The 26,903-nt window shown below is 49.0% G+C and overlaps 2 protein-coding genes across 4 annotated transcripts; one reads left to right on the forward strand and one right to left on the reverse strand.

The window, feature by feature from the left end:
• Positions 1-2,135: 2,135 nt before the first annotated feature.
• Positions 2,136-8,430, reverse strand: CRYZ (crystallin zeta). 2 transcript variants are annotated; one of them, XM_051625745.1, is made up of 8 exons: positions 8,079-8,430; positions 7,622-7,774; positions 6,364-6,527; positions 5,545-5,596; positions 3,447-3,596; positions 2,939-3,040; positions 2,751-2,846; positions 2,136-2,490 (listed from the first exon to the last, which is right to left on the reverse strand). In XM_051625745.1, the coding sequence occupies exons 1-8, from the start codon at positions 8,187-8,189 to the stop codon at positions 2,329-2,331; spliced, it is 990 nt and encodes a 329-aa protein (XP_051481705.1). In that variant the 5' UTR covers positions 8,190-8,430; the 3' UTR covers positions 2,136-2,328. The 2 variants fall into 2 exon arrangements, with proteins under 2 accessions (XP_051481705.1, XP_051481706.1); XM_051625746.1 differs by lacking the exon at positions 7,622-7,774.
• A 16-nt stretch (positions 8,431-8,446) lies between these two features.
• Positions 8,447-13,708, forward strand: TYW3 (tRNA-yW synthesizing protein 3 homolog). 2 transcript variants are annotated; one of them, XM_051625747.1, is made up of 6 exons: positions 8,448-8,665; positions 8,894-8,974; positions 11,026-11,124; positions 11,875-11,946; positions 12,288-12,421; positions 13,311-13,708. In XM_051625747.1, the coding sequence occupies exons 1-6, from the start codon at positions 8,492-8,494 to the stop codon at positions 13,531-13,533; spliced, it is 783 nt and encodes a 260-aa protein (XP_051481707.1). In that variant the 5' UTR covers positions 8,448-8,491; the 3' UTR covers positions 13,534-13,708. The 2 variants fall into 2 exon arrangements, with proteins under 2 accessions (XP_051481708.1, XP_051481707.1); XM_051625748.1 differs by lacking the exon at positions 11,875-11,946 and having other exon boundaries at positions 8,447-8,665.
• Positions 13,709-26,903: the final 13,195 nt, after the last annotated feature.

A 26,903-nucleotide genomic window follows, 5' to 3' on the forward strand; every position in this document is an offset into this window, starting at 1 on the left:
GGGTCTCCGTTCTTGCAGCACCCAGGACAGGAAAGCTCCCAAGCAGGCATTCCCTTCATCTCTAGACGTACTCCAACAAAGGAGACACAATCACTTTTCCGTGCTCTTGTTTTTCCCTTCTTCCTTCAATTCCTGTGAGTTCAAGCTGAAGCACAAGCTCCAGGGCCCAGAGTGCAACACAAGTGAGTGTAGATCCTGGAGGTGACCAGGAGCAGGGAACACCTTCCCTCTCTGACACACGTGCACCCAAACATTAAAGGGCTTCCACTCTTCTCAGGTCCTCAGTGGCACCATCTACCTGCACTTCATACTGAACTGTCTTTCAGAAAGGAAGCAACTATCGAGAACATCAACATCCTCTTCATTTTTCATCTTCCTAACCCTGCAATTAAAGTCTGATCACTGTATTGCATCCCGCTGCAGCACAGGCAGTCAGGAACACACGGGGACCACACGGCCACGAGGGAGAGGGGATACTTTTCATGACTAGGGAGCCTAGACAGCATTTATTTGGGGCACAATGGGATTAACAAAGAGTGGCTGCTTTTCAGAACAGTTCCAGCCTCTTCTGGTTTGGAAGCACGTCCAGCAGCAGCCTCCAGAGCACAGCAGGTGCACTCAGACCCTGTGCCCCAAACCGCCCGTGGGTGCCCAGGCCAGCACAGAGCCAGCCTGCCCAGCCTCGCCCACGGCAGCACCAGGGGCTGGGAAACACTGCCTCAGAAACCCGCCTGGTGAAATCCGGACTCAAAAACCAACAACCTGACAACTACTCTGCCTAAGGGAACTGTCTGTGATCCTCCCCCACGCTGCCAAGAGGATGGCATGGCCCGCAGGGAGAGCCGAGCCAGGCTCTCTCTAGGCTGACAAGCTCTCTGGCCGGGTGGCTGGCACAGATCACACTGCACACACCGCCTGAAAGGTTAGCCAGAAACCTGACAAAGAAAGGTTCTAAGCAATCCAGCTGCAACAGCTGGACAAGTTAGCTCGCCAAGATGATTCTCCCTCTGCTGGACATCAGCGTCTCTCCCGGAGCAAGCCTGGAACACCCACCAGCGTCTCACCCTCCCCCTGCAGCCCACAGCGGAGGGGGCACACGGGTGGGCAAGGCTTGGGCTGTTGTCACTGAGCTGTGAGCACCCCCCTGCAGCGTGACAGCGGGGACAAGACCTCACACTGCTACAGCTGCAGCCACCAGCTGCAGCCCAAGCTCCTGAGACACCACCAGCAATACAAACCAGGACACACGAACCCTCCAGTCCCCATCTCCTGCCCACAGCCTGGAAGTGCCCACTACAGCTGCCTCACTCCTTCCTGCACGGCCTGTTCACTGATACAACATTATTTTTATTCACACTGCTTTTCCAAAATGAAAACAACCCGCTCCATCGATACAATATATCAAAAATGAACAGAGGAATTAAATGTTATATTGCATCTCTTCACAAAGCAGCCCGAGTTCTGCTGTCTCACTCTTTGTGGAGAGAAGCTGCACCGCAATAAAATGAGAAGAACTGCTCTGACACCTTCTGGTGAAAGCCCGTGGCAAACGCTGCCCAGGTCCCCCGCGAGAGTCTGCTCGGAACTGCATCCCTAGGCAGCAGCTCCAACACACAGGCAGCACCGGGCAGCAAGGAGGCACTGGGCAGCACGAGCCTCTCCTTCACACACTACTCTCTGACCAAAGGCCAAAGTAAAAAGAATCCATTATTTAAAATCATACAACAAAACCTGGGAAGCTTTCACCTCAGACACTGGGTCAGGCAGAGCAAAATGAAATTGCCCCTCCTTCCAAGCAGCTCACACTCAAGAGATTCTTTGGCCATCTTTTCAACTGGAAAGTGAAGTATTTTGGCAGTGAAAGCTTTTATACCAAGTAAATTACGTGACAAAAAACGAGCACGACAAACGCTGTGGCTAAGGACACTCCAGAGCCCAGTTCCCTGCACAGGGTGAGCTGCATTCCCCCGTGGGTCTGCTCCCCAAGCAGGCTGCACTCTGCACCCCCTCACTGCAGCTCCCACTGAGCAGGGTATCAGATTCTACCTCAGATAGTAGTTTTCCCTGCATCACAAGGCCACACCAGCCAAGAAATTTTATTATTTCCAAATCAGCCAAAGAAGCTACAAAAATGATTTGCTAGTCTATGCAAGCTTGTTTATTACCAAAAGGAAAGAGATTGTTAAGTAATGAATGTAATTAATTAAGGTAAGATAGCATTTGCTGTTACTGTCAAACCTGATCACAAGTATGTTCCATAACCTAATTCAACGAATCCTGCAGGCAAAGGTGCAGTCAGAGGAGCTGCCAAGACCCGTGGGAAGGGCTTTATGGAAGGAGCACCATCTTCCCCTGGGCTCCTCTGCTGTGGATGATGTCCTGGTGAGCCTGGGCTGCTCTCTCCAGAGGATACTCAGAGCCTACCAGAGGCTTCAGCCAGCCAGCTTCTATGCCATCAAGGACTGCTGCTGCACACTCGTGCATCTCCTCCTGCGTGTCATAAAGACAGCATTCACCACAAGCTCTCCACAGTTTTGAGAAGTATTGACTGTTTATGAAGTGTTAAACCAGATTTCACCACCCAAAAATATTTTACCACGTTCTGAGATTAAATCAAAATGCAAAGAAATGAACAGACAAGTTGCTCACACTGGAATTACGTGTTCAACCCTCCAAAAGCTTTTAGATGGAAACAGAGAGGTGCTGGAATAAGCCAACAAAACATTCTTTACAGTAGAAATGTTCCTTACCTCAGTTGCAAGAAACAGACTAACTCCAGTTATGCTGGATTCTTTACTCATGGTGTCTCTGGGATTTATCTCAATGGGGCCTCTAGAGCCCACAACCTGTTACAAATGAGTTAAAAGATGGATCAGGTTATACCTGTTAATTGCCTTGCTAAATGCACAGACTAAAGTCAGCAACAAAAGCTACTCACCATCACCCTTCCTGCACAGGACAGCAGTTGCAAGTCAGTAGCAAGATTGATGTTAGAGAGCATCTCTATGATTATATTAACTCCTTCCGTCCCTGTGTATTCCTAAACAGGACATAATCCATTCTTTTAATCACTCCAATTAGTGCTTGGGCATCACTGTTTATTTCATATGCTACAGATAACATATTTTACAGTTTATTGCTTAAATTTTACATACAGCCTTGGTACTAAGGCTGACATCTGATCAGTTGACAATTAGCACATCCTGATCTGCTGAATTACGACCCACCACCACATCAGAACATGCTGGAAGGCAAGAGCTCCCAAAGGCCATAATGCCAGTGCCTGTGGAGACAGCCCAGCTCTTCCAGCCTGGAAAACTCTTTCCTTGTGTGGAAATGAAAAAGGCTCCTACATGAATCTGCCTTAAGAAACTTCTGCAAACAACTGTTCACATTGTGTTTGTAAAAAACACATTCTGCATCACCCAGCCCTGACACGTGCTCACCTTGATTTTATCAGTGTAATTAGCTTCTCTGTGATTAAATACTTGGTGAGCACCATTCCTCAAAACCACATCCATGCCTTCCTCAGTTCCTGCTGTACCCAACACCTTTAAACCACAAGCTCTGGCAATTTGACACGTTGCTATTCCCACCTGAGAGAGGAAAAAAAAGAAAGAAAATGAAAATTTCTTTACATTTTATATATCCTACCAGCAACTTCGAGCTAACCCATTTTAAAAGTTTGCCTGGTAACATTTTATTTTAGCCACAATAAGTAATTTGGATCTTAAAGATAGCCAAATAGTCTTTAAAAGAACAAAACCTATTTACAGAGGCATAGCAGAGCTTTGTGGGATTTTTAATAGCTGCCAGCATGTGATATAAATCCATGTAGAACATTGTCTGTCTGTTAAAGCTGGGACGTGTGTTTGATCCAAAGCCAAGGAAATGCCTCTCTTCCCAGAATCACATCCTGCTGAAGGCAGCTCCATCTAGTGCAAGGAAACCCTGCAAGCACAGGTCTCCTTAACACCACTCCTGCACCTTCCACAAACTGAGGACATTTCTTTAGAAACCTGATTCTCCCTGTACTCTGCACACCAACCAGCTCTGCACTCCAGAGGATATCCAGAGGTGAGGGATGCCTTCAAAACCTGGTGTCTGAGCCAGTGTTCCCTTGGGGCACACCAGTGCTCACACCAGTGCTCACACCAGTGCTCACACCAGTGCTCACACCAGTGCCACCTCTGGGGTTTTGCACTGTGCCACGGACACACGAAAGCAGAAGGTGGGAAGAGCTGACACTTTGGAGCCTCCCTGGGCTCCAGTCCTGGCTGGTCAGCTTCCTGAGGCTGCTCCTGGACATCTCAAGGACATGCAGAGATATGCACAGTCTAAGTTTTGCAGGGAGAGGGCAGGAATAAACAAATAAATAGATACACAAACAAAGACCATGAAACCTCCAGTCTGTGCCTCTGTTATTTCAATTTGTATGTATGAAAAACACATAAAATAAATGGCCAGGCTGCTTGAAAAATCTCCTATGACAATCTGCCTGGCCAGGATCTACCCAAGCTGTTTGCCAAATGTGACCTTGTTTTCTCAATAGCAGGTCATCAGTTTTCAACTAAATGAAAAAAACAAGCACCATCAATTAAAATACAACATGGCCAGACTGATTTCCAGATTAAAAGGAGGTACATTTTTAAGATTTGCTATGGAAGTCAGGATCACTTGAAAGAAAAGATGCAGCACAAACCATCTCCTCTCCCCAGCATGTGCTTCATACCCATGCACATCTCACTGATTTTACAGGCATTCCTTGGCTGCAAGGCCACAGAACAACTGATTTGCACCACCTGCTTCTGCAAACCAAAGGCAGTCTATCTTTTCAGGAAACACAAAATAATTAAGAATAGAAACACTACATTTAGTTTAAGAAAAAAAAGAGTCTCTGATGCTTAATGTTATTCCAGGATCTCAGAATGAGATCTGAATTCCCCCTCAGAGGAGACTGCCACAATCACCCTTCTGCTCCCTACCAAACAATTAAGGAAATGTTGCCCATTTGCAGCAGCTGTTTGGTGCATCAGCAGAGGCTGAGGAAAAAAGTGCTGACTATGGGGGACAAATTAAACTGGAATGTTGTGTGAGAGAGGCCCAAAGTCAGCCTGTCACAAAAAGCCAAAGCATTCAGTCACCAGGTGCAGACTCGTGTCCCTCCTGTGCAGCACCCCAGAAGTGCACAGTTGCTACACACCAGAGATACTACTCAGAGAATTGAGAACAACTGGTACATGTTTTAAAAGTACAGCTTTCTGCTGCTAGTTTTGTTTCAGGAAGACAGGTTATAAAGCTTCCAGACCAACTTCTGACTGCAGCCATGTGTTTTTTGTGTCACCCTCTGTGCTGGGGCCTTTACACAATCCCTCCTGCAGCTTCACAGCACAGAAAAAAATTCCCTGAAGTGTCTGAAATAAAAACCTAATTTTGTTAATCCATTAATTGATATGCATGTGCCCATGAATCATATCATGGCCAAAAGCAGACCCAAGGACAGAAAGCAGCATTTCTTGTAACTTGCCTTCTGCAGATACTTACACCTCCACTGGCACCATGCACCAGCACACTCTCCCCTGCCTTGGCACGCCCTCTGCATGGGAAAACAGAAAATACTGTCATTATGATTGCAGCACATAATCATTAAGAATCAGAGTGCACATACTGACATCAAATATCATTTCACACAGTATTAATTCCAATGTATGTTGTGGCTAAACAGGTATAATCAGCCTCTTTGGGAAAACAAGGAGGCAAAATAAATAATACCTCTTATGAATGTAAGTAATACAGAACTATGTCGACATCAAAGAGCAGCCACCAACAGCCTGGCATGGAACTCACTGAAGGTCTTCACCTGCTACAGATCTTAAAATAAACCACACTAGTTCTAGCCATTAGTCCCACCAAACTACACCAGATCCCCAGTCCTAGGGTCTCAGCCAGCAGACTGGAAGCCAGGCTTTGACTGGCTGCTCTGCCCCTGGCAAGGGGCAGGACTGCAGGCAGGGACCCCTGAGAGAGCTCCTGGGGGGCAGAGGGGCTGCTCCACACCACACCCCCTCATGCAGAAATTAGAACTATGCCTGGTTTCTTCCCAGCTGAAATCCCAGTGAGTACTGAAAGAGTTCCACTGTACTTATTGAAGAAGCCTTTCCAGGTCTGTTCTCTTGAGATGAAATACTTCACAGGAAAAGGCAGCTTGTAGCTTCCTGTTAACAATTATCTGACCATGCCATCAGTGTAATAAATTTAACTTCAGAGTTTTAAACATTTCCCACTCATTGATCTCCCCTCATTTTACAGGAACACAAAAATGTTCAAAAGCAAAACTCCCAGAGTTAGGATGTGGCACCTTACTTTTGGAGAAGAGCACGATAAGCAGTGAAGTAGGGTATTCCAAGGGCTGCTCCCTGCCTGAAGTCCAGTTTATCAGACAAGGGAAAGACTCTGTCAGCTGCAGCAACTGCGTACTCTGCATATCCTCCAGAGATGGTGCCAATGGTAAAAACCCTGTCCCCTTTCTAGAAAGGAGAGAAAGGAAATGGAGAAATTCATCATCTCCCTTATATTTCCCTTTACATACATTAAGAGCCAGGTCACAGAAATTTCAGCTATTTCTTACAGCTCTCCTATTAAAAATAATCAGTTCTATTTGTCACAGAGGATATTCTTATCAATGCTACTAGATAAAGCCAATGCAACACAAACCACATCATTTCATGTCCTTAGACTTCAGTGTCATAATCATAATCCCCGCTCTACAGGGTAACACACAAACCTACTCTCTTGTTAATATTAACTTTAATGAGCTTGAACACTGAAGAATTCCATCCACAGATTCCAAGTACAAAACCCCAAAAGCTTTTACAAACACAGAGGGAACATTTTTCCATTACTTTTGTTTAAACATGGAGAAAATGAACACCCTTACAACCCCCCTAAGGGTTATCTCTCTACACAACCAAATGTATCCTCTCTCTTACAACAGTTACACAAATTCCAAGCCAGGAAATTGTAATTTTACCTACAATTCTTATGTTCTCTGAGACCAAAAGACTTGAAAGAAAGAAAAGATTTTACCACTAAACCCATTTCACAGGCACCTTTCAGCAAACTGGTAATTGCCTTCTCCTGTGCCTAGACCTTCCCCTTGAGAAACTCCAAGATCTTAAAGTTGCTAGACTGGAGTAGTAAAGTCCTTGAACAGTTTTAACAACAAATAGCTAATTGATGGGGTTTTATAAGCCAGTAAAATAAAAACAATCTCCATTTCCCAAACAAACTTCCCAGAACACATTTCCATTCTGCATGAAACTATCACCCCAAGCAGGGAGCACCGAACTTCAAATGTTTATGCTACAAAAGTCATCCCCAACAACTACTTCTGCACACCTGGCATCGTTGCCTAGAGCTGACCAACTGAAGTGCCTCTCCTGGCAGCTCCCAGCTCTCGGGGCCAGCAGCAGGGATGAGCCCCCCCAGCCCAGCCCCAGCCCGAGCCAGGAAGGGGATCTCCCTCCAGAGATGTCACTAGGACAAGCAATGCAACCAGGAGCAGTGGCATGGCAATCACACCCAGAGGGAAATAACGAGCTGAGACCTGATGTGTAACTACCTTGAAAGCAGTGACACGCTCCCCAACGCCTGCTATGACACCAGCCACATCCGAGCCAGGGGTGTAGGGCAAGGCTGGTTTCCTGGCGTAGCCCCCGGCGCGGACGTAGGTCTCCACGGGGTTCACCCCGCAGGCGTGGACTCTGATCAACACCTACGGGGAAAGATGCTCTTTCAGCAGTAATTAAAAGTACTTAGAACTTGAATTCACAGCGTTTTAACTAAATTCTTAAAACAATCAAAACCTCAGCGCTGAACTGAAGGGATTTTTCAGGGAATCCTTTCTGTGGAACACGCAGCCCACGGAAGAGGAAGAACCCCACGGGATGTCCCAGGCAGCGTGAATTCCTGCAGGGAAACCTACCTATTCAAGGTGAAAAGTCGGGTGTTCGCGTTCTTCATTCCGCTCTGAGCGCACCTGTCGCTACTCAACACCCCTCCACAGAACCCTAGTATACCTGGTTTTCTTTTGGGTCAGGAACGGAGACGTTTGCCTGGAGTTTCAGCACTTCAGGGCCCCCGAACTCAAAGACTCTGACCGCTCTCATCACGCTCCTGGCGGCTGCCATAGCCCCCCGCGGGCCTGGGGGGACACAAAACCCCGCGACCCCTCCTGCGGGGCACGCACGGCCCGGCGGGGCACGGCCCGGCTCCCGCTGCGAACGCCGGCGGCCTTCCCCGCTCGGGGGCTGTTCCCCCGCCTTGCGCAGGAGGCAGAACGCAAACCCTACCGCACGGAGGGCTCCCTGGGGACCGGAGCACCAGCCGCTGCCCCCGCAGCCCGGGCAGCCCCGCAGCGCAGGACGCGCCCGCGGCGGGGCGGGGCGGGGGAGGCGTGTCCCTCGCGGGCCGCCGTCGCGCTCCCCGCGCCATGGCGGCCTTCGCGCCGCGGAAGGCGCGGCGGCTGGCGCGGCCGGACGGCAGCAGGAAGGGCAGCCTGGACGAGCGGGCCGCCCCCGTCGTGCGGCTCCTCAACGGGCGGGCCCGGTTCTGCACCACCAGCTCCTGCTCGGGCCGCCTGGTCCTGGCGCAGGGCCGCGCCGCGGTGAGCCCGGGGCGGGCCCGGGCGGGGGTTCCGTGTCCGGTGCCGGGCCCGGCCCGCGGGCCGCGCGGCTGCGGCGGGACAGGCCTGGGTTTAAGCTCCCGCTACGCGCAGGTCTCGGCGCCGCAAGCAGCCCGCGCCGCCGGGAGCGGGGCTGTTCTGCGAAGGAGCGTTTTGCAGGGTCGCCCGGCCCGCCCGGGCGCTGGTTTAACCCGTGCTCTTCACCGGCAGGACGCAGACAGCTCCCGGGCCCGGAGGAAGAGCTGCTCGTGGCTGCTGGTGAGACACGAGCCCTGCAGCAGGGAGGATGTGGTAAGAGCACAGCGCCCGCGGCCTCGCGTTTGCGGAGTGTTCCCGAGCCGCGGGGAGCAAGGGCTGTTCGGGGCTTGTTCCTGACGCGGAGATTCACTGGCGCCCTGATTTCAGAATGAGCTTATCTCTCGGTGTTCTACCTAATACGTTCTTAAGACCTGTTCTGAAGAGAACGTTTTTTGGGCTTGATACCAAATTCCCTCCATAGTCTTTAAATGCAGCTAATATGAAACTTGACTAATTTCTTACTGCCTGGAGTCACAGGAGCTCAACGAGAAATCAGTGATTTGTGTTGCGTCTGCAGCAGAAAACAACTTTTGAAAATCTTAAGATACAGTGATTTTTCTTTTTCCAAAGCCCTTTCCTCATTCAGGATGGGCAGAAGGAGTGCTCTCCTTTCCAGAAGGATTGCTGTCAGTACAACAACGTGCTTGTCACGCCTGCAGCTTTTTATCTATCCCTCCTTTTCCCTTCGGGGTGGATTCCCAGCCAGGCATCAGCTGGAGAGTAGGTTTTACTTCAAGCCTTCCTGTACGAAAGTAGAACAAAGCCAGTCCCAGTGGAATACCTGCTGGTGTTTGGACAGGGACAGCCTTGTCCCTGGCAGGTGACACTGAACTCAGTGCCAGCAGCTCTCCCTGGCCAGGTGACAGCTGCTGTGTGAAGCCAGGCACTTGTCCTGTCCAGGCAGCAGCTGGGGGGATGCTCCTCGGGACACAGGTGCAGGATAATGTGGCCTTTTTCCTGACTGCAGCACGGGTTGGTGCAGCTCTGGTAACACCCACTTCACAAGGGGCCAGTCGCCATCAGTAAATGTTTGTTGTTACCCTGGAGTGCCTAAGGGGCTGTGTCCTCACTGCAGAGCTGCCCCTGGGGCACCTGCCAAGTCACTGCCCCTTCTCAGAGCAACAGGAACCCTTTTCAGACTCTGGCACACAAACTGCAAACTTGGCCTTTCAGAAAGACCTGCTTTGCACGTAAAATAAGAACATGCAAGGAGGAGGTGGTGCATAAATACATGTAAATATTTGTCACTGTTTCAAGCACAGGAGAGGGAGTAACAGCAGCAGCTTTCTTCTGTGCCACCGTGTCTTTAAAAAGCTCATGAATGTGATTCTTTCCTGAAGGTTTTCTGAAATATTTTCATCTTACAAGGAAGATGGGGAGGGCTAGAGAAAACAACAAAGTCTGGGAAAACAGCTGGAATTTCTGAAGTTGACATAGCAAAATGTTTAGTGCTGTGAATTAAGCAAGTGAAGGCAAATGATAAGGGGGGCAAGTCATTCTTGTGATTAATTAATCCTACAATGAAGTAAGTAATGGAGCTGCCTCAAAGAGACCTTTCTAGCAGTATCAGCCCTTAGATTTCTGTGCATGGAGACAGCACAGAACAGCAGAGAAATGTCATGGTCAGCCATGCAGGGTCTTGCAGCCTTCTCCACACTGGCAGGTCCAGGAAAAACTGCCATTGGCCTCTCAGTCTTCTGGCAGAACTGAGGGCTTGGGGGGTAATTTCTTGAATTTTATAATTAAGAAGTTACTTTTTTTTTTTCCTTCATCTTGTGGGTTTATGCCTCTGATTTCAACCTCTGGTTTTCTGTCTTTTAAGACAGCAGGCTATGCAGTATTTTTTAAACTGGGATTAAAATGTGATCAAGTATGTTAGGCCATAAATTTAATCTGCGGAACCCCAGAAAGTTTCCTGAAGTTGAGGAATGTACTTCAGAAACTGAAAGTCTCTGGTTTTAAAGAACAGCTTCAAACAAAGCAGTACACAGGGAAATGCACTGTTTCAGGTTTTTAAAGTCTCCTTTGCTATGAATTTCTACCAAACCTGATCAGTTTAGCAAACAGAATCATGGACATCCATGGAATTTCTGCGTATGATGAGCAATGAAAAATCAAGAGCAGCTGGACAAACCTGACTGCTTGGAACTCATTTGCTGTGTTTTTAATGTCTGTTTCACTCACTGACTATTATTTTCTTTCTGTTTTTTCAGTAACAGTAAACTCTTGCAGTGTTAATGTAAATATTTTGATGTATTTTCCAGATGACAGCACTAGAGAAAGCCACTGGTGACGTTGTGTTCAAGTTTGAACCATTTGTTCTTCATGTGCTGTGTCAAGAGCTGCAAGACGCACAACTTCTGGTAAAATTACATCGAGGGAAAATGTTACATGGTTGTTCTCTTATGTTCCTTGCTGCAGAAGTAACAGCATTGGCTCCTGAATAGCTTTAGCACCTCAGATTAGCCCCAGATGTGCTGTATGTCAAAGTAAACTGATGAAGGAAACAGATATAAAACTAGCAGACATTTTGGTTTGCTTTTCAGAAAACAAAATTACTCACCTGCAGTTGAAGCAGGTTGCCTGGTGGAAGCCTGGGTTGCTGCTGCTGGCTGAGGGTGGTGGGTTTTTCAGACATCACCACCAGCCAGGCCCTTTGCCTCCAGTGCTCCCACCGAGTTGTGCCTCGGCCTTCTGCTTCCCCAGAATGACTCTGGAGAGTCATGCAGGGTGTGCTTGTTCCTTCATTAGTGCAGAAGAGAGGTGATTAGCTTCTGTTCTAGTACTGCTGCACTTTGGCCTGTAGAAGTGTTGCACGACTGCCTGGTTGCCAGCTCCTCAAGAGAAACCAATGCAGTGCCCAGAGAGACCTTCCTGTCCCCTCTGCACCAGCAGGTTAAGGTTGACTTGTGGGTCTTTGGAAACCAGCCACAACTGGTGGTACCACATGGGTGTCATCTGAAAAACATGTTAAATTAACTATTACTGCATTAATCTGGGGAGATGGTTTTGAAGAAGCCTTTTGCCAAACAGATGATAAGCTGCATTGTAGCCCATCCCCAGCTGTTCCTGGCTGCCAGTGGGAGCTGCTGAAACCTGTGTCTGTTCCACAGCACTCGGTGGCTGTCAGTGCTGGGTTCAGGAACTCCGGTATCACAGTTGGCAGAGGAGGAAAAATTACGATGGTAAGGACCTTTCTACTTACCTGTAAAGAATGCAACATAGTTATATCGTTACTTTTAAAATACAGTTTTTTACAAGCCAGGGTCTGAACTGTGATGTGCTGGGCAGCTGCCACGGGCTGTGCTGTAGCAAAGGATCCCAGAATCATCACGGTTGGAAAAGACCTCTAAGATTACCCAGTCCAGCCATCCACCCAGGGGAAATGTCTTTCTGCTTTAGTTGACAGCAAAACAGCCAATTGTGGGGATGAATAGTATTTTAGCTGTAATGAATTCCCCATATTATTTAGATAACTTTCATGAAATAAACTTTCTCCTAGATCAGTCCTTCTCTTTACCTCCAGGCTGTCCGGAGCACTCATTGCTTGGAAGTTCCATTGAGCCACAAGGGGAAGTTGATGGTCTCTGAAGAATATATTGAATTTCTGATACATGTAGCTAATCAGAAAATGGAAGAAAACATGAAGAGGATTGACAGGTTTGTTAGATTACACCAATCCTATTCATGACGTCTAAATCAAGAAGTGAAAAATGCACAGGAGAGGATATGTACAAATCCCCCCCCAAAAAAAACCTAACAGAAATCACAGGGCCATCCCCCCCCCCCAGAGTCTAAAATACAATTTCAGCTAATTTTTTTGAACTCTGGAAGCTACAGAGTATTTAACTGAAAAGCTAACCATGAGTTTGCAGACTGTCTTTGATACTGGGTAGGGTTTAAGTTCCTTTCTCTAATGAGAACAGCATTTGTCACTGTAACATGGTAAGCACTTCAGGAGTGCTCAGATTGCAGTGCACACTTCGATCCACTGACTGCTTTGCAGGGTCACAAACTGATGATTTATGAAAGTGGTGGAAGGTTAAACACACTTTGGGTGTTTACATTTGTCACCAGCTGAAGAGCAGAATAGGCAGAAGAGCCAAAGAGCACAAGGATCAAAAGGACAGTGGGGAGGTGCCAAGGTGTACTCAGACCAGCCTCCTCTTCTATGTCCATTGAACATCTCTGTGGTTGTTAAAGCTAGAAATAATTGAGAATTGGAGCAGTCCACCTGATCATTAATGCTGCTGTTCATCAGACATCTAACCTGATGCTACTTCATGGTTTCTGTAAGATCAGCACAGTCCTAGTGGCATGTGAGTACAGCCAGAAATTGGTTTCTAACACAAGCATTACAGGGAGGAATTGCATGGCACACATGGGGACCTGTGCTGCTAGTTCTGGTTGTCCTTCCAGCACTGACTGGAACATGTCAATGTTCGTCACCATTTTCTTCTCTCACATGTTTGGATTGTATTACAAAAGCATTGGTTTCTCAGGGTAGTGAGCAAACCTATAAAAACAGTAACTACACAGTTGTTTCTAGGTTCCACAAAAGCCTTGAGCTGGCTTTGAAAACTTGTGTCAGTGCAGACAACTCACCCTCTGAGGAGACAGAGAAGAGTCGCCCCGTGTACGTCCGCAGAAGAAAGAGGAAGACCTTCCAGCAGCAAGGCCTGGACACCCCTCCCAGGGAGCACAGGGAGGAGCTGGAGCCTGAGGAGGATGTGGAAAACAGTCTTGATATTTTTGCTGGCATCATGATATAGACTAAGACATTTGAAAGCAAATGACAAACTGAATAGTAACTGTAATGCTCTTTGTAAGAGTTATAAATACTGCTCTGTTCTAAGCAGTAACACTCTTATGAACATTTACCAGAAAAAAAGGTAATTAAACAGAATTGTTAACAAGTTCAGTGCCACAGAAGCACAGAGAACAAAACCTTAGAATGCTCTGGGCTTTTTTTAACAGCACTGTTGAATTAAAGTTTGACCCTGTCAGTTACCACAGAAGTAACTGGTTTGCTGCAGCCTTTGGCCAGGGTCTCTGGGGCAGCATTTTGCTGCCCAGTGGGTTCAGGCCCTCTGAGTTCTGCAGAGAAACTAAAAACTGGGTTGTGATCCTTGAAGGTTTTCAGTCCCTGTGGGAGCCCTGCAGAGGGGTGTGCAGCAATGCAGGGGCCCTTTCAGCACACCACGAAGCCAGGTGTGAGGAGCAGTGCCTGGTGCAGAGGTGATGATGGGGAAGAGGAGCTGGGTGCTGCTCCGTGCTGCCTTCAGCCAGGCCTGACCCAGCTCCCTCCCAGCTCCTGCACTGGGCAGCAGAGCTGATGGTGTGATCCTGTGCTGTCTGTGCCAGGCTCCAGCCCCCTGTGGGCACCTGTGCTGCTCCATCGTTCCACGTGTCCAGCACAGCTTCACTTCCAGCTGCTGGGCAGAATCAACCAAGGTGCAGTCACAGGCTTCCTTACCAGGCCATGAATCACTGACATGCAACAAATGTTGAGTATAAAGCAGTGCAGTGATTTGTGCCTTCCTGGATGTACCACTGGAAAAGTCACTTCATACTCGTCATGTATTTTTCAGAAAAAAGGTGATTTTGTAAACCTTAGCAGCAATGGATTCAGAGCCCTTCCTTTTGTGCCCCCGGGGTGGGTAGCACTGCCAAGCCAGACCCAGACTGCAGGAAGTGGTTCCTTTGGCACAGTAACTCCAATTGGTGTAGGGAGGGAGCTGTCATTGTTTCCATTACACGAGCCTATGTCTTGAGGATATTTTAATCCTACTGTAAAAATGTGACACACTAGGTAGCAGCTGGAAGGAAGAGTAATTGGGGGCTTTAAACAGATTCTGAAAGACCTGTTAGGCAGTGTTTCCAAGAGCAGGTGTGCCAAAAAAACCCAGCTGGAACCTTTTGTGCTGCCCGTGGAGCAGTTTGGAGTCGGTGCTTCTGACCCGGGCCTGGCGAGGCTGCAGCGCCCGGGGGCAGGGGGGGCCGGGGCTGCTCGGCAGTGACCCGCATGGTGCTGACCCGCATGGTGCAGACCCGCTGTCCCGCATGGTGCTGTCCCGCATGGTGCTGACCCGCTGTCCCGCATGGTGCTGTCCCGCATGGTGCTGTCCCGCATGGTGCTGTCTGGCTCGGCGGCCGCGGGCCCGGGGAGGCGCGGGGCACCGTCCTCTCGGCTCCCAGCACACCCAGCAGCAGGAGCCGGCTCTGCTTTCCCTCTGAGGGGGCTCCTGCGTGCGGAGGGGCTGGAGCTGCTTCCCAAAGCAGGGAGTGGGCTCCCCGGGGTTTGCTCAGGCGGTCTGAGCCAGCCCCGCAGCCGGGGGTCCCAGCCCGGCCGCCCCTCAGGGCTGGTGCAGCTCCCAGAGCTTTGCCCCGAGCTTGTGCCACACGTGGGAAGAGAACGTTTGGTTGGTTGGTTTTTAATTCAATCCAAGCTCTACGATAATGGCCCAAACCTTTACAGGGTGCAACAGCACGTACAGGTTTTACATTCTTAGAAATACATTTTGTCAGAAACTGATGTGTCGTATGATCCCATGCTCCTCTTAAAAATTATGTCAAATTCAGGAAGATTTTTTGACATTCTGAACCTGGAAAGCTTACCCTAACTGTTGCTATCTTGTTATTCTGTGCTTGTTAACTCCAACTATTGAAGACTGTTGGGAACCTCATACAAAAAAAAAAAAAAAATCAAAACAAAATGCTGCAACAAGAAAAATAAACAGTCATGATCTCAGTGGAAGATCAGGGAATCGTGTTACTTGGCTGCTTATCTTGTTGAACAGTTTTTACAAGGTTTTCCTGATTTTTTTCAACCCCCCCGAAGGTTCCTGAGGGTGACCCTGGGGTTGTTTCCCTGGAGGTGCAGAGCACCCACGTCGTCCTCTTCACGCACTGGGGTGGTCCCGCTGTGCCCCACGCCCACCCGGCGTCCACAGGTTCCTTTTGAGATTCCTTTTGTCAAGCTGTGTTTTATTTCCAGCTCTATAACTAACTCTGTCAGGCTTTCAATGCCACGTTCAGCTGCACAGCACAGGTATCCCAGAAAGGCTGCAGGCAACAGGAGGCAGCAGCCCCTGGAAGGGTAATTCTGGGGTTCGTGGCAGAAGAAAATTTAATAAGCAACAAGATTCCTAAAATGGGCAAATCTTTACTATTTGTAAGTGTTCTTAGCCACTTAATTAACAAAAGAGTATTTTCAGCCCAGTGTTTTTGCTACGTTAAAATAGAGAAGCACACCAAATCATCATTTCGTTCCCTTTCCATCTGGCTGTGAGGGAGGCAGATACATTCCTTCACTGGAGTAACCGAGCGCTTTTCCCACCCCTAACACCCAGCATTCCTACCAGGAGCGCGGCATCCAGCGGGCACTGGGCACCCAGTGACTTGCCTGATTCACCAAGCTGATTCTTTACGCTCAAATCTCAGATATCACAAGCACAACTATTTGCTCGAAACACCTTCTTCCTCGGAAACTTCCGTACTTAAATCAGTGCACAAGAACAGAGCAGTAACAGCACCAGGTTGCGGTGGAAATCCTTGTTTCCAACAGGAGTGAAGCTCTCAGAACAGGACGGCTCAGTTCTCCGCCGAAGCTCCTTTTTAATGCTTTCCTTGAATTTGCCCGAGTCTCTGCCTTTAACAACAACACGCATTTGCATAAAATATGGTATCTTTGTTTATTTTATTTTTTAATAACTTTCAGCTATTAAAATTACCAGGCACTGGAGTTTTAGAAGGTCTTTTGTACTTGTGGTTACTGAAAATACACAATTACTTCGCAATACCTTGTCAATGTGATCATAATGTGATACTAACTAAGGAGAATGTTTAACTTGTGCTCTGCCCACAGCTGCAAGCACAGTGCAGCACGCTCTGCTTTTTTTAAAGGAACCTGTGAAAGGAAATTTGAGTCTTCAAAAAGACAGATAATCATGTGCCTGAATTTTCCTAGCTGCCTGCTCCATTTCTTCACGCTGAAGAGAAGGTAAAGCCTTTAAGAATTACTGTCTTAAACCTGCCAGCTCTGGCGTGACTACAGCAGACAGCTGTCTAGACATCAAGATCAGAGTATCTATCTTCAGCTCTTCTTTAAAAACAGAGAACAACACCCAAATTCCGTACAGGAATTACACATGAGCTTTTATTCTGCTTCCTGGATGCGGTTTATTGATGGTAACTAAGCAGACACAATTCCCGGTCAGTTGCATGCTAGAAAAAAATCTCATTTTGTTTCCATTTTCTGCATGGCCCTCTGAAGAGATAAATATTTTTCTTAAAACTAACTGAATTTGTATAAAAAGGAAGATATTTGCTTTCCTCAAACAACACTGTAATCAAGTGTTATGGTCACTGTAACTAGATCTTTTTGAAGAAGAAGCCTAGAAGCTAGCAATTGCCTGCTAACTTGTGGCATTCCCTTTGCCAGGAACGTTCCTGCCGGTTATTTTCCCGTTCCGCGGCACACGCCGGGGTCGGGGCGAGTGCCCCGGGACCACCTGGCTCGCTGCCCGGGGGCTGCGCAAGGGGAAAGGCACCCCTGGGCTTCGGCGGCTGCGAAATCCCGGGGCAGCTCAGCCCGCACTCCAGCCCAGCTCAGCCCGCAGCCCAGCCCAGCCCAGCCCAGCTCAGCCCAGCCCAGCCCAGCTCAGCCCGCACTCCAGCCCAGCTCAGCTCAGCTCAGCCCAGCTCAGCCCGCACCCCAGCCCAGCTCAGCTCAGCCCAGCCCAGCCCAGCCCAGCCCAGCCCAGCTCAGCTCAGCCCAGCTCAGCCCAGCTCAGCCCGCAGCCCAGCCCAGCTCAGCCCAGTTCAGCCCAGCTCAGCCCGCAGCCCAGCCCAGCTCAGCCCAGCCCAGCTCAGCCCAGCTCATCCCAGCTCAGCCCAGCTCAGCCCAGCCCAGCTCAGCTCAGCCCAGCTCAGCCCAGCCCAGCCCAGCTCAGCCCAGCCCAGCTCAGCCCAGCCCAGCCCAGCCCAGCTCAGCCCAGCTCAGCCCAGCCCAGCCCAGCTCAGCTCAGCCCAGCCCAGCCCAGCTCAGCCCAGCCCAGCCCAGCTCAGCTCAGCTCAGCCCAGCTCAGCCCAGCTCAGCCCAGCCCAGCCCAGCTCAGCTCAGCTCAGCCCAGCTCAGCCCAGCTCAGCCCGCACCCCAGCTCAGCCCAGCTCAGCCCAGCCCAGCCCAGCTCAGCCCAGCCCAGCTCAGCCCGGCCCGCAGCCCACCCAACTCCCTGCGCGGTGCCGGTGCCGGGCCCGGGGCAGGATCAGCCCCTCCCCAGGTCCCGCCGTGTCCCGGTTCCGCCCGACTCGAGGGCTCCGGAGCCGGTGTTACCGACACGGCTGCTTTGGAAGAGAATCCAGTCCCTGGAATGTGTCCCGCACATGCCGTTCTGGCAGTGGGAGGCATTTAAACCCCTGGAATACTGAACAGCTGGACCGGAAACACCCGTTTTCCTTGGAATGACCCCCAATTTTCCGCCAACAGAGATGTAAATGATCCCATTGCTTTATAACAAGCCTCCCCATGCGCGATCAATTCGCATACGTGTTAAACTGACTGTACTGCTCTCTTAGAATCTGCTAATTTAAATATTTTTGCCTAACATTGCCGACAAAAAACAAGTGACATTTACAAGTGAAATGCACCCAGAGTTTATGCGCATAATCCAAGCTTTTCCATTATTTTGCATCCCTCCGTAGCATATGTTAGACGGAATTTTCTTCTATTCCACTGAGACTGAACCTGGGTTTGTTTTCTCTCCCTGAAATTAAGCTCCCCTCAGAAATGCTGCAGCAGCAGAGCAGCCACGAGGCAGTAAACACAGCAGAATTTAATGCCGAGTCCCGTGCAGGATCTACGTGTTTTCCCTGCACTGTCTTCACCTTGGAAGGATAGACAGGACCCAGGGACATGCCACTTTTGGAAAATATATGCAGGAGCCCTGTGGCTAGTTCCACATGGGACCAGAATTTGGCCTGAAATGTGCAATATTACAAATTACAATTTCCCACTCATTCCTATTACCTGGATATGAAAGTTCAAATTCAAGAATGTGCTTTCAAATCCACAGCACTCCAGGGTAATATTAGATGAACTCCACTTAATAAAACACATTCCAAGTTGCTATTTTGATTGAAGCATTATACTTTTTGTCTTCCAGTAAGTAGTCCAGATTTCACTGGGTCATTGAATATTTTTGAATCAGTCTCTCTTCAACTCGTATTTCAAATACAGACTGAAACAACTGTGTGGCAACAGATGCCTCCACAGCCCACACCAGAGGTGAGGCACTGAATGCTGCACTAAAGCTGTTGCTGCTCCTGAGGCAGTGAATGGAATTTTGCCATCCTCCAAAACACAGTGATCATCCCTTTCATGAAACATGTCACATTCCTGAGGGAAATGTTGGCAACTCCTCTTGTCCTCGATTAAATAAGACTAAAATAAGAGGTATTTTGATCCCAAATTCCTGCTGTTACCAAACCATGACCATGCCTTCAGCAGGGCCAGCTAACCCAGGTGAAGCTGTGCACCCACCCCTTGGGTTTTTGCTTTTCACCACATTGTGTCTGGTTTTAAATGCTTTCTCCTGTAGAGCAGAGGCACCAGGCAAAGCCCTGTGTTCTGACCCAGGGCAGCTGTGGCACTCCCCAGATTCATGGCACATTTTCTACATCCTCTGATTCTGTGTTTTCTCCCTAGAAAGTGCTGTGTGAAAATCACAGTGGTCTTCCAGATGTTTGAACAGGTATTTACAAAAATCTTGAAATACTTGCATATGCAGCTCTGCAGGCTTGAAACAGGAAAACAAGTGCCATAAATGCAATAGAGGTGTCAGGGTTCAAGACCAATACACCTTGCACTTCCCATCAAGAGAACCCACCAGTTAAATGATTGACATTGTCTCTCACTACACTGCTTACAAGGAGCAGTACAGGTTGGATTAGGACAGTAAAGCACCAGTTTCCTCAGGCTGGGCAGCCCCTGACCACTGACAGGGAGGGCAGAGGTGGCCCCATCCCTGGCCAAGTGCACAGCAGCTCTGCCATGGAGAGCTCTGCCATGGAGAGCCCCACCATGGAGAGATCTTCCATGGAGAGCCCCATCCTGGAGAGCCCCACCATGGAGAGATCCTCTGTGGAGACCCCTGCTGTGGAGGGCGCCTCGGTGTCCCAGCACAGTGATGAGGCCCCATCTGCCTGTGGGTGCTCCTGCAGCACCCCAGGGCAGTGTCACCCCTCACCCTTTCCTCTGGGAAGTTTCTAGGGCAGAGGGCTTCCCACCCGAGGGAATTCACACAGGAGCTCCCAGGGTGGGAACAGCATCCCACTCAGCCCAGCCCCTGATCCCAAGGAGAGGCTCTGGACACCACAGCAGCAACAAAGGGTCGGAGCCATCTCATCTCTCTTTGTGTGCCTTCACTGGAACTTCTGACACGCCAAAGCCCTCTAGTCAGAGCCTCGCTCTGGGCTTTTCTTTCTCATATATTTTCCCGTAGGTTAGTTCCCATCAGTAGGAATCAGTGTGGTGGAAGTGGTAGAGCAGCAGCAGGAGAAAAATATCTGACAAACAGCAACAGCCTCCCAACACCCCTTTAAAATAATAACGATTTACCAAATGGTTGGGAAGTTGTTATAATTCCTTTTCCAAATTATTACTCACCCTTTAGATTAGAAATGAGGCCAGGGTTAGCAATCAGCCATAAATGGTAGGATTTCTGAAGTAGAAGCACTTGTCTGATTGTGAAGTGGAGGCCATTATTGCCTTGATTGAGTCTTTTTTTTTTTTTTTTTTTAAGCTTCCTTGATTTGTGGCTGAGAGTGCACATTCACCCCTGCACTAGCAGCAATCAGAGCTTTCCCTGCTTTTTTTTGCTCCAGCGATTTAGGGTCCACTACTTTGGCACAGCTGCCACCTTTTAGCCTCTATCAAGCAGAGATACTTTTAAGTGAACTGCATTTTATGTTTGTCTTTTCTCCTCCCACCCCTTTCCTTCCTCACCCTTTTTCTTTCACATTTTTTCCCCTTTTTTTTTTTTTTTTCCTTTTCTTTTGGGAGGAAGGGAGGTGGGGAATGAAAATATTGTTTGAACTTCAATTCCAAGTAAGAAGTTGAAAGAAGGCAGCTGAAGGTGAAGGAAGCTTTCTGGGGTGTTATCTGGGCTCCACAGCGCATAACAAATCTGCAGTTACAGGATAAACAGGAATGAAGTGACTTGCCCAAATGACCAAAGTCAAGCAAAAGCATTGATGGGTTCTGGAGTTTAGTTTTGTTTGCCTGAAAACCAGATTCAACCCAATAACTTGTATTTAGCCCATTGATTTCCAGAGATCACCTGTTTTGCTGGCATTCATGTTTTGCAGCTCCTCCCAGCTGTGCTCCAGGGGTGTGCAAGGGGGTCCTGGAGCAAGGGACAGACCTCGCGGGCACCTCAGGTTCAGAAACACAAAACACACCTGTCCGCACCCACAAAGACCTGCTCGATTTCTGGCATTCCTGCTCCTCTGGAGCAGCTGCATTTTGCTTCAGTGCAGAGTTGCACGCAGCAACTCTATGTCAACCACTCAAATAAAACAGACTTTCATGCTCCCCTGCACATCCCCAAACCCAGGGGTTTAGCACCAAAACGCTGCCAGACCCGCGGCTGCAAGGGAGGAACAGGCCCCGGAGCACGGGAGCCCAGCTGTGCTGTGTAAGGTGATGCTGCAGCAGAAAGGGAGCAATTGCTACTGCGTGCAACAACAGGAAGAGTAAAAATAACAGAACTGGTATTTCCAAGTGCTAGAGACTGCAAATGCAGCAGAAGAGATATTTTAGTATAGGTTTGCAAGTCGCTTTCTGTTCAGCAGTCATTTGTTTTCCAAAGCCAGCCCTTTGGAGGGTCGAGAACATCAACAGGAAAATCAGCTACACAACCAGCTCGAATTTCAGCCCAATTAGCAAGTTGATGGGAATGAGGTAACGGAAGACTCACAAAAATAAATCACTTCAGAAAAAGGAAGAATCTGTTTCAGCATTACCCAGGAAAAAAACCCACATTATTCGGACACAGAGGGATCACCCAGCAAAGCCAAAATGCAGTGACATGAGTTCTTTGCTTTCTCAAACCTGTATTTCCAGCAGGTTCCCGTGGAGCACCACGAAGCCCCTTCCCCTGCAGGCAGTGGTGCGACGAGGGCTGGTGTAACCTGGAGGAGCATCCCCCAGGGACACAGGAGTTTCTCCTGCCTGCACTGGGGAGCAGCCCCACGTCCTGCCCACAGGGGCCCTGGAGGCCCAGGGAAGCTGTGCTGTCTTGCAGGGGCACAGAGAGTCCTCAGTGAACCACACAGGACTCTCACATGGAAATATCAAGGTAGGACAAAGACAGGCAAGAGCCTTTAGCCTTTATTCATCCATCATTTATGACAGATACTGCTAAGATAACTCTCCAGGCCAGAACTGGTTTATTCCTGGTCTATCCCAGTGCTAAGAACCAAACCCATCCTCACACTTTCCTTCTGCTAAGACAACTGTGCCTAGTGGCACTCACCCATCTGAGCGGCTCACTCAGCCTGTAAGGGGAGCATTTGCATAACTGTTAGATGTATTCTGCAGTGCACCGGTTTCTAGGGAGAATGAAGCAGGGCCACAGGGATGCTCAGAGGACTGGAGGACCTGCCGTGTGAAGAGAGGCTGAGAAAACTGGGCTTGTTCAGCCTCAAGAAGAGGCTGAACAAGTCTCTCAGGGGAGACCTTATCACCATGCTCCAGTTCTTAAAGGGTGACTACCAAGAAGATGGAGACTCCCTATTTACAAGGAGTCACATGGAGAAGACAAGGGGTGATGGGCACAAGGGACTCCTGGGGAGATTCCGACTGGACACAAGAGGTACATTTTTCACCATGAGGACAGTCCTACATTGGAATAGTCTCCCAAAGGAAGTGGTAGATTCCCCCACATGGGACAGTTTTAAGTCTCAGCTTGAAAGGGTGCTGAGCCACCTCATAAGCTAGAGTATTACCTAGAAAAGTTGGACCAGATGATCCTTGAGGTCCCTTCCAACCTACCATTCTGTGATTATATGAATCTATAAGTACGCTGGGAGGGTGAGTCTGACCCCGTCCCCAAGCCCACACTCGCTGGTGAGGTGTCTGTGCCCACCAGGCTGGCAGAGTAGCTGAGCTTCACAGAAGCTCTGGGGATGGAGAGCCAGAGCTTTTGCAGCCCAGCAGAGCCTGAAGCTGCTGCTCAGCACCTTGCTGTGATCTCCCAGCGAAGGCAAGGACTCTGGTGGAATAAGCTGTTTTATTTGCAAATAAATCTTAAAGTCCTCAACTTCAGCCATCATTAGCACAAACACTGACGACCCTGTGAAGGTCTCGTGCTGCAGAAAACTTACTTCAGGAGGGCTTAGACCTTTACAGAGCTGTACTTCAGTGAGTCTTGCACCCTGCCCAAGGCGAGGTCAGATCCAAGGAGCCAGATAAAAGAACAAACATTTTGGAGACTGAATCATGTGCGGTATCTTAGGGGACCCCTGGAGAGAAACAGAGAGAAATCCTGGTTTCTCATCTTCCATAAAACGCAGCTTTCGCTGATCTGCACTTTTGCCGCGGTGCAAAGGCCAGCGAGGGGATGAGATAATGCCCGGGACAGGGCACGTTTCCACAGCACGCACCAGCGATTGGCACAGGGAGAACTTCCCCCAGGCGGACCCCGCCCAAGCTCAGCTCCAGAAGCAGAAATTGCTCCCACAGCTTCAGGCTTTGGCTAAGACAAGTCTGCCTGTAGCTGCCGGGGGCTACAACAAGCCCTGGGAGGAGGTGTGGGGGCAGAGAGCAGAGACAGTCACATTCCCAGACTGTCCCTGCCTTGGGCACCCAACACCGCGTTCCCGCAGGGTTTATCTGCCCAGAACCTGCCATCCGCCTGAAAAATGTCACCTTTTGAGCAATCGCTTGGTTAACGTTTGAAGTCTTGGGGAAGATGAAGCAGTTATTTATCTGGTACAACTGTCTATCATACTTCGAGGGGATTTTTCCAGATTTCTATTTCAGGAGAGTTTCTGTTCAAAGAAGCACCCCACCCAGCTGCCATCATCCAGCAGCCCACTCAGAGGTGCATCCAGGTGTGTTTTGTCAGCTCGGAGGGAAGTTTGCCAGGTGGGGACACACCCGAGCCACGCACCCCCCCGGCACACGAACAGCTGTAGGAACGGAAGGGTGTTGCTCTGCAGGACTCGGAGGGGAAGCCACTGACCCACTTGACACACGCGTGGCCATTTCCCGCAGCCTCCAGCACCGCTTCGCGGCCCCAGCCCCGCAGCCAGCTGCCGGCGGGGAAAGCTCTCCCGATCCACCAGGAGGTCCCTCCCGTCGGAGCAGGAGGCCGGCTGGGTTTCCTCGCTGCCGCGGCTCAGAGCTGTCCCCTGGCACTACCAGCCGCATCTGCTGCCTGCCCGGGCAGCTCCGCAGAGCAGAGCAGGGCAGCACAGCCCTGCCCCGACCCCACGGCTACACCGGGTCACACCCGCGGGCAGGGGTGGTCCTTTCAAGCACGCTCCTTTTGTTTCGGCTTTACAGTAAAATTACCAGCAGCAGTTTACAATTAAGGGAAATAATAATAGCTGCATATGCTTTCATCTGCACATACAATTACAATAAACTGCATGCTTTAATAGGATTGTGAAAAATCTGTGTTTGACCCATACACAAAAGTAAACATTCTTGTTCTGGATACTATATCATTATCACAACAAAGGGAAACTCCTGAAATCTGATGATTTAAACATCTGGAGAATGTTAATCACTTCAAAATGACGGATGTTTTTTATTTTAGCTTTTGACAGACACACTCCTTTCATAGATAGATGATTATTTACATAAATTACATCACCAACATGAATAAAAAAATCCAAAATAACTTCAAAGGATAAAGAGCTTAATTAAAAGGAGACTTTTATATTTCTTCTCTTGTAGAACATAGAATAAATAGAGGGATTTTCAAAGGGAAAAGGTAACTCCATCGTTTTAAATATGATGCAGTTGTGCTGTAGGTTTTTGCTCCCCATGAGCACGGGCTTTGGAGGTGCCCCTTAAAGGGAGCAGACTGAAGGTGCAGTCACGGGCAATGCAACAGACACAGGCTGACCCCATCTCAGGGAGCAAGCTATACAAGGAGACGGGCATGGAGCCCAGTTTTGGATTTGTTTTTTAAGCACATCTGCAAAAGGCAGAGGTTTTGGTGCCACTCTGGTCAGTGCCTGCAGTGCTGATTTCTCTTACCATTAATTTCCTACAATATAAGGCCACTAACCTCAGCAGAACTACTCTCCCTCGACTCGTAGTTATTTAGTTATATGTATGCAAAACAAATAGTGTTATCTATATATCATACATACAGATATATAATGTGTTTTATATAACATACTTATCTATATATCTACATCGAACAGCATCAAGGTCACCAAGAGCAGGACGATGGGCTCTGCACCAGCCCCCCCAGTCCTGTCCCCGTGTTCCAGCCCAGGAAGCCAAACCCCGGCCGCTGTGCAGCGCTGAGCTGACTCAGCTGCAGGGCTTCAGCTCCCAGCCGCTTCAAGCCAGGGTTTCAGAGCAGGCTGCAGGACTAGGAGGCAGGGAAGGGGCAAGAAGGTGGCCCGATGTCACATCTGCAGCCAAACGTGACCCCCTGGGCTGTGCCAGGGAACAGCTGGGCTTGGGGCAGGGGCTGGGGCAGTGAGCCCCTCAGCACTGAGCAGGAAAGGCATCTGCTGAGCTAACCCATGTCACCACGCCAGGTACACTCCTCAGGCCCAAAGGGGACAAAGGCCAACACACAAAGGCCTAAAGGGGACAAGGGAAACCGAGGGTGTCCCCGAGAGGGGTGGCTGTGCCCCGGGTGCTGCCAGCCTGGCCAGCCAGACCTGCTGCCATGAGCTGAGCCACTGCAACTTCCTCCTGCACTCTGAGCTGATCTGCACACTGACCTCAGACAATTTGTCTTCTTTCTGGCAGAAATGTCATCCAAAAGGAAGCTATTAAGTCAAGAAGGTAATTCTGCAGGAACAGTCCACTGCATAAACAGAACTTGACCTAGGGTAATTTATTTCTAGCTGCACAAGGAGCTTAAGAGATATGATCAATACATTTCAGGATCTAAATACATCAATGAAGGCACAAATATAAGAATTTTAGGCAATATTTTTGAGAAGTTGTCTTTAATACTAGAAACTGAGAAACTGGAGCCTTTAAACATAGCCTTTAAAATCTGAAGACATTTTATGTCTCCATTTCAGAGAGCAGAGTTTGGTCTAATGTTTTATTGACCAACTATCCATCATTTAATTCCTCCCACAAATATATTAAATTATGCTGATGCCCCCAACACTTAACACCATTACAAAGATAGACCAGTTACTGCCCTAATTCTTTACCAACTTTAACAGCTGGAAATAATTTTTAAAAGGAGACAAAACAGTGAAAAAAATATTAATTACTGCTTTACAAAGTTGAAACAAATTGATCTGGAGTGCAGGAGGAGGCCTGTCTTCCTCATTAATACTGTACTAATATTTTGCTTAGCCCGAACTGGAGTAATTTCCTTGTCCAAGGTAGGTTCTAACACATTTATGAACATGAACCAGGAGCTTTTGTCTTGCAGGGAGTGCACCAGTGGCCGACCCTGAACCCTCATGGCTGGCAGAACCCAGCCAAGTCCCTGCTGGGGGCAGAGAAGCTGCCCCACAAGGGTCGGGTCTCCCCAGACACGGCCATCGGGGTCCCACTCTGCCCTGCTCAGCAGCCACCTCTCAGCACAGTACATTCAAATTAAACCCTTTGTCTAAGTTGGCTCTAAGAAAGAGTTCAGAGGTATGAGGGCAGGAAAAGCACCAAGCTGAGTCCTGCAGAGGACCAGTGGGAACAGCAGGGGGCTGTAGGAGAAGACAGCTCAAGTGTGGCTTTGGTAGTGGAGCAGGGTTGTCCCCTTTTCACACACTGGCAGGGTACAGAAGGACAATGGCACACCCTCTGCTGATGTGCAAAGTGTATGAAATGGTTAACTGTATTTAGTGCTGAGAAAGCACATGACTTCCCAGGCTATAAAAAGCAGCTCCCTTTCTTGCCTGGTATTTACACTTACATTAAATAACA

The sequence above is a fragment of the Apus apus genome, chromosome 7 (assembly GCF_020740795.1).
Source record: "Apus apus isolate bApuApu2 chromosome 7, bApuApu2.pri.cur, whole genome shotgun sequence".
Classification (NCBI taxonomy): domain Eukaryota; kingdom Metazoa; phylum Chordata; class Aves; order Apodiformes; family Apodidae; genus Apus; species Apus apus.